Genomic DNA, 8,110 nt, shown 5'->3' with positions numbered 1-8,110 from the left:
AGGTAACCGTGTTTCGTTAGTCTCCTTTAGTGGCGCAGTCTTCGGTAACATTACCATTGCCATCACACAGTGAAAGTTTTGATTGTGTCTTTGCTGCTGGTTTACTTTACATACGACCAGAACCTCTTAGGGCGTTTTGCCAGATTTCGAGACGGAGTTTCGTTGCGGAAAATCTTAAAAGCATTTCGCAGTAAAGCCCGCGCTGAGTTTCGAGCATTTGAAGACCATTGTCAGTCTTGGATCTGACATTATTTCTTCTTTGCTTCTGCAATAGTGTTCTGAACTGTTTTGTGTGCCACGGGGGATTTATTAGGAAAGAAACGTACATGGATTTTTGCTGTTTGTCTTGTCCGCCGTCTCATCTTCTCTTCAAAAGACTATCGACAGCTTCGGGTGTTATTCTGAGAAGACCAGTTACCAAATTTGCTGTTCCTGGACGACGCGGCTTTATTCTCTGACGTAATGTCATTACGTACTTCTAAAAAAACCACTGTCATATTACTGTTACAAGAATTAAAATTAAAAATTCGAGATATTATTGTAATTTGAAGCTTTTTCCCTTCATCTATCTGAAAGTTCACGTGTAGACACATAAAGATAGACGCGGTATTTCCCAATTATTTTATTTGAGATAGAAGCGTGTTTACAGCTTTCATACTCAGCGACTGCAGCAGCTGTCGCTAGGTTACGTCAACAGCAGACCAACTTCAAGAATACCAAATAAAAGCATGGAATGAGCGTCGGTTTCCTTCGTCCATTATAGGTTTACATAGGACATGAACCGATCAGGATGAAGTTCCGTTTTAATAAACGAATATTATTATCTCTTGGAACCTCACATGTTTTTACAGGGCCCCAAACTGTTGTGCTTCTTGATGCAATGTGGTAAAACAATGGACCTGCCATATGGACATTATACATTGTTCCAAGAGACGGTGATACGATGTAATCTCGCATAAAGACATCTATTAAGCCTTAGAGCAACTTGAGAGATAGCATTCGGATGTTACTGTTCGGAATCAAGTATCTGCGTATAGCCTCGTGGTATTCAGAGTTTCCTTCTTCTTAGAATAAGCTAAATTAGTAGTGTTTCCCCGCTGTCTTGTTTAATCCATTGTGTTGGTACAGGCTGGGCCTGTTACCTTGACAAATAAAGAGCGATCTGTATCCCACCAGATATTACAGACTATAGCGACCTCGACACCCAGGTCAGCGGCGAGTGGGAGAAAGGTGCGAACAAAACTGGATCAGTGAGGTAGCGACCTTGAGTTGTACAGTTTCTGGAGCTGTTTGGATGTGATTACCCACTCTTCGCACCTACGGTCACCTCTCGTTATTGCGAGAAGTGCTGATGATAACTTACGTGCCGTATATAAGGCGGGCTGGAGCACTCGGTCCCAGAATACAGTGCCCGGTATTCACTGAGCGGAGAGCCAGAGCGTATAATACGATGAACAAGAAGATTTTGGTGAGTACGGCTCGTAACTCTAGGGAACACACGTGATGCAACTGATTTGTGAGCAGTTTGCAGCACGAATGAAAACATTCCTAGACTTCAGGAAAGCAAGCGAAACTGTACCACACAGCAGACTTGGCAAAGGCCGAAGCATACGAAATGGGCTCTGAAAAATATGACAGAGTTTCAGGCTTTTTGAGTTACAGAATCCAGAACCCTATCCTAGACGGCGAGTATTCATCAAAGATAACGTGAGTAGTGACCGTGACAGCTCGCGTTCTCTGAGACTACACAACTTGTGGTCAAAGCTCCCTTACAGTGCCCCTATTTGCTTTCAAATAAATATGTTTTGGAAAAGGATTCGGCCTTGATAGAGCACAATTTTATTCTTATTTCACCCATACATTCAACTTTTCAGAGCGTTCCATTCATTATTCAGTCAAAAACAATTTGGTGTAATTTTACCTATAGTTCTGGGATGGTGAATATTATATTCGTATCATTTTTAACAAAATAGGTACTTTAATAGCACATACTGTTATTCATGTAGCTATCCGTCGTCTGCATTGCAGGTGATGTTTTGGTACGGTTTGTCAACCGAAACTAATAAGCATTTCTCTGCAGAGGAAATGTGATAAAAACGCCTTCTTTATCAAGGAATATCGCCGAACAGCCGTACGTATCTGAGACATTATTTTGTTTTATGTTGGCCACCAGTTTCGGCATTTCAGTGTGCCATCTTCAGGGCCCTTATGCACTTCATATATTCGGATGTATCGATACTGACATGCTGGCGCCATCAGTGTCTGGACATCATCGCGAATTCGTTTTTCGAGTGCTTCCTTCGAAGACATGACAACAACAGTTTTTTTAAAATTAAACTGCACTATGCTTTTCGGGCCCTGTGAATCCATTGTTAGGTGCAATTCGTCTTAATACATGTTTATTATTTTATTCAGATTTGTTGAATGATCAGCTTGCATTGAGAAACAGACACTACTTTGATTATATAGCATCACTTTAAAAAGTGAAAATCAGTCCATTCCTTTCATGCATTAGAGCTATGTGCCACGTTTTTCCTAACGTATAATATATAGCTTCCTCGTATACATTAGTTATACTTTTCATATGCTTTTACATATGTTCTTTGCTGCTGGCATCACAGCTTGACATGTTCATGGTTGTGATTCATTTACTGTAAATTATCAATCTGACAATCTGTGTTTACAATAACCACGTACAATATGTACATTTTTTTGGACATACCATGGCATTATGGTTCTGTGGAGAAGATATTGACATCTGCTAAACGAATACTACGTAAGTTTCTGTAATACACTTTTTATATTTTATATGAATGTATATCAAAGCTAAGAAGATGTCTAATTTTGTAGGCTTCTGAAGATGAAAAATTAATTTGTTGAATCCGGTAACGTGTAATACAAATATCTTTGCAACTAATGACTGAATTTTATTCTGAAGCATAACTTCCGCTCTTGAGGGAGGTGAAACGTATGTTCCTTTCATGAGAAGGTTAGATGTTGGGTTTTGTATATTGTGAGTCAACTGCGGAAAATATGGTAGGAAATAGTGAAAAAAAAACAATGAAAGACTCAACGAACAAATAAGGAAGAAAATTTTTAACCTTTTAACATCAGCAGTGGTTGGTGTAGCCTTTTGTCATCGTACATCACGTCATTCAATCTGCAAATTTGCTTATATATTTTAACAACATTTCACAGATGTAGTTTTATGCGTTACAAACAAAGATGAAGTTCATCACGTAGCGCCATAGGGGTGAGTATCAACTGGGTTGACATACACAAGGAATAAATTAAAAATAAGTGTTTAAAAGCACTAAAATAACTACAGGCGAAATCCATCTGTTGATTCAACATAGTTTCAGGCTTTTTGATTTTATGGAGGTATATTTCTACTTGTTATATCAGATGTAGTATCTTAGCAGTGACTTCATTGTGTAGTACGACCAAATTGTTTTCTACCTTGTTGATAATGTGCATTAAGACGATCTGCATCGTGTAATTAAATAAAACTCAAAAAAATTGTGACGGAATTTATAGTCATACTTCCCTTATATTGAATACAGCCACGTCCACAACTGCGAATTGTGGATAAAATTAAATTTCTCTGTAGTACATTGCTTATATGAATGAAAAAGTGAAGATTAAAACTGAACTACTGGTATTTGGCTGGCTTTGTGCTATGTTAATGTTGTATTAACTTACTACAATTATTTATATGTACTTGCTGCTGTCAGCACTGCTACGTTAGTTATGTTTTAACGTTTGTTTGTTGAGTAATAGTGATTGTTTTTGAAAACAAGGAAAAAAGTTCTATTTGGTTCGATGTATGGCGCATTGATTAGATAGCAAGGCGTAACGAGCACATAAGGGCGGTTCTAGAGAAGGAGATCTTATTTTGAGTGAAATGCTAAGGTGATCTTTCGTAATCTACTTCTGATAGCTTGTTTTTCCTCTCTATTAGGTTGGCTGACTTCTAGATAATTAAGTGGGTTTGTTCTTTTGATATTTCAGTACTCTGTGCTAAATTTTGACTGTGATGTTCATTTTAGTATATGATTTTGGAGTTGGGGTACTAACAGAATTTCCCTCTCATTTTGCAGTTTTTCGGGGCTGCATACCTTCTGGTGGCTGAGATGGTGGTGGTCCATGGCGTCATCCTTGGTGGCCCGCCGTTTTCACAGTATAACCCGTACAACCCTTTCTACCGCAACCCAGAGGGTCAGTACGTTGAACGGGGTGGACAACAAGACGATCAGCAGCAGCAAGACAACCCTCAAGTTGCATATCCTCAAACGACTTATCCTCAGTTAGCGTATTCTGCAGCGACTTATCCTCGGGTGTCTTATCCTCAAGCTATTTACCCTCAAGTTTCGTATCCTCAAGCTACCTATCCGCAACTTTACTATACAGGGTAAGCAGTATTGGAACGCATCTGCTGAAATGTAAATTCCATTCAGTGGGGGATCTCCTGTTCCAAATAAGTATAATACAAATTTTTGTGCTGTATTCAGATGAATGAATAAAAAAATTGATGTATTTTACTTGTGACTTTTACTTGTCGTCAGGGCTACGGTATACAACAAATGGCTCTGAGCACTATGGGACTTAACATCTATGGTCATCAGTCCCCTAGAACTCAGAACTACTTAAACCTAACTAACCTAAGGACATCACACAACACCCAGCCATCACGAGGCAGAGAAAATCCCTGACCCCGCCGGGAATCGAACCCGGGAACCCGGGCGCGGGAAGCGAGAACGCTACCGCACGACCACGAGCTGCGGACTACGGTATACAACAGCAGTTAATCTTTTATGTTTGTTTTATCCCAGTTAGTGTGTCACTAAAAACCGTGGAGGGAATAATCGTGAGTAATTTCATTAGTCAGTTACGTGTTCCATAAACATATTCACGATAAAAGTTATGGTGTTGAATCTGTAAGCTGAACAAAAACAGAACACATGTTCTTAAAAAATGAAAAATAGTTTATAGTGTAGAAGCTGTCAATAAATGACCAATTATTTATATTCAAGAAATCCTCTATGGTATAAAAGTAATTGTTAAGGAAAGACATCTTTAATTTACGTCTGAGAACGCTTCTGCTGTCTTTACTTCAACAGGTAGATTGTGAAAGGGTCTTGTAGCTGAATGTTTCATCTCTTTCTGTGTCAAAGTTAGATCCATTGAAGACTAACGAGATCATTTTTCCTTCTAGTGTTGTGCGTACGAATTCTCTATGATCTTCGTAACTATTTTCGAGCATAGCTGTAATCAGGCTGTAATCAAGATTGGTGAATATGGAACAGGAAAAGTTATGACACGATTAATAGCCTATAGATCGGTAACTGTAAGACTCTCAGTTAGACTGTTAGTTTTTGATATAAATATCAAGCGATTATTTGTTTTATAACACCACCTTCTCGCCTCCACCACAACCACTTTATTTTTACTTAAAAGTAGGGGCAATTGTCAGAATTTGCATCTATTTTGACTGTCTCCATAAAACCACTTTATTTTTACTTAAAAGTAGGGGCAATTGTCAGAATTTGCATCTATTTTGACTGTCTCCATAAAACGGGAAAGAAATGTTATAAACTCTAACACCATGTATTTGTTTAACAGAAATGATGAAGACTATGTCGATGTGTAACTTATACAACAGAAGGAAAAAGTGTCATAACACTGTAGCGTAGGATTTGGGTGGAGTGGGTTAGCAGGCGTGTGCTTATTTTGACAAACAATATTTGCTAAACAAAAGTATCTTCCTCTACAATAAACAAAATAAGAGTCTAACAAAGTGAATTACATACACGAGTATAAGATGAACATTAATAAAACAAACTGCAGGGTCGGAAATGGAGGACAAACGGTCTTATGAGCATGTGTCCGGAAATGTATCGTAGACAAATGAACGTTTCTCTGACCACTTGTGTTGAATACCTTGTGTGTTACAGGCTGTGTGATTGATGCAGCGTACTGTAAGCAGCCGAAAGATCCGGTATTCATGTCGGGAACAAGCCGAAATGGTGTTTGTTTATAGCCAGGCAGATGAAAACGGTCGAGAGGCAAGACGGCTATATCAAAACAAATACTCTCACAGATACCAACCACATCACACAACATTCATGTTCTTTTTGGGCGTTTTTGTGATAACTGGTCCTTTCAGACAGACGAACGTGCAGGGAGGCGGCGGACTGTTCATACACCAGATCTAGAGTACCGGATTCTACAAGATATTGTGAGGAACAGTAGCACAAGCTCCAGGTAATTGGCCCGCCAACAGTGTGTAAGATAAAGTGCGATCATGTGTATCCTGCACGACAACTGCTACTCTCCCTGTCACATGCAACGAGTTGAACATCTGCTGTGACGTGACTGCGATGCAGCTCTGTACTGTGTTCCGGGACGATTTGTTGCCGCCGTCCATTTCCGGACACTTGTTCATAGTTTGTCTGTTTTATTAATGTTCACGATGATCACTCTGAAGGAGCTCTCAGCGAGAAAAAAATTCGTAAGGGTTTGAAATCATGTGTAAAGTTGTGGCAAGTATTAAGTGCTCTTTCTCCAATACTGGATTAATAAAGTGTGAGAATTAATGAGTCACTGGTATGCTCCTTTTTCACCCCCACCCCCATCCCTTTGATAGGTAGGTTGTTCCTACCCCCGTAGCGATTGTTGCCTAACAGCAAGGTACACGCTTACCAAGTTAGGTTGAAATCATTCCAGTGGTGAGATGTGGAATGTAGGTACATACACTCACACACACATACGTACATACATGTTTTATTTGTGTGTGTGTGGGGGGGGGGAGGAAGGGGGTGGCCCCACTGCAGTCTCTGTAACACTGGTCATTGGTACAGCACATTAAAGGAACAAAGAGTTCTTCAGCACAATAATGAAACTATTGGAAGTCAACCCGGCCCCACTAACACTAAAATTGCAAGAAGTAGCAGGGACATGAGCATCTTACAATATTCGACCTCCTGGTCCGAGAGTACAATGTGCACAAAATGAAAATAGCTTCCAAATAGAACCACTTAAAGCAAATAGTAATATTACAATATCACCCATCTGACTTTATAACTGGACTACCGTACGTTTCTAAGTCTCATCTACATCTACGTAGATGCTCCGCAAGGCACCGTACGGTGCGTGGCGGAGGGTATCGTGTACCATTACTTGTCTTTTCCCCTCCTGTGCCACTTGCAAATAGATCGAGGAAAAACGACAGTATGTGCGCCTCCGTATGAACCCTAATTCCTCATATCTTCGTGGTCCTTACGCACGATGTATGTCGGTGGCAGTAGAATCGTTTGGCAGCCAGCTTCAAATTCTGATTCTCTAAATTTTTTCAGTAGTTATTCTCGAAAAGAACGTCAGCTTCCCTCCAGGGATTCCCATTTGAGTTCCCGAATCAGCTCCGTAACACTTATGTGTTGATCGAACCTACCACTAACAAATCTAGCAGTCCGCCTCTGAATTTCTTCGATGTCTACCTCCATTCCGACCTAGTACGGATCCCAAACACTCGAGCATTACTCAAGAATAGGTCACACCAGCGTCCTACATGCGGTCTCCATCACAAGTGAACCACTCTTTACTAAAATTCTCCCAATTAACCGAAGTCGACCATTCCCCTTCCCTACCGCAGATCTCATGTGCTCGTTCCAACTCGTATCGCCTTGGAACGTTGCGCTCAGATATTTAAACGACTTGAATATGTCAAGCAGGACGCTGATAATACTGTATTCGAAAATTACAGGTTTGTTCTTCCCACTCATCCGCATTAATCACATTTTTCCACATTTAGGGCATGTTCCCATTCATCACATCAACTGTAAATTTTGTCTAAGTTGCCTTGTATCTTCCTACAGTCACCCAACTTCAACACCTTCCTGTACACAACGGCATCACCAGCAAACAACCGCAGATTGCGCCTACCATGTCCGTCAAATCATTTACGTATACAGAGAACAACAGCGGTCCTATCACGCTTGCCTTCCGCACTCCTGACGATATCAGTGTCTCTGATGAACATTCGCCGTCGAGGACAACATACTGCATTCTATTATTTAAGAAGTCTTTGAGCCACTCACATATCTGCGAACTT

General features: G+C 40.2%; 1 protein-coding gene across 1 annotated transcript; it reads left to right on the top strand.

Moving 5' to 3' along the window:
- Positions 1-1,354: 1,354 nt before the first annotated feature.
- Positions 1,355-4,541, top strand: LOC126456169 (protein lifeguard 1-like). The gene is made up of 2 exons (XM_050091923.1): positions 1,355-1,468; positions 4,101-4,541. The coding sequence occupies exons 1-2, from the start codon at positions 1,451-1,453 to the stop codon at positions 4,413-4,415; spliced, it is 333 nt and encodes a 110-aa protein (XP_049947880.1). The 5' UTR covers positions 1,355-1,450; the 3' UTR covers positions 4,416-4,541.
- The last annotated feature ends 3,569 nt before the right edge of the window (positions 4,542-8,110 follow it).

Source organism: Schistocerca serialis, chromosome 2, assembly GCF_023864345.2.
Source record: "Schistocerca serialis cubense isolate TAMUIC-IGC-003099 chromosome 2, iqSchSeri2.2, whole genome shotgun sequence".
NCBI lineage: Eukaryota > Metazoa > Arthropoda > Insecta > Orthoptera > Acrididae > Schistocerca > Schistocerca serialis.
This window is presented reverse-complemented; position numbering and strand designations above follow the sequence as displayed.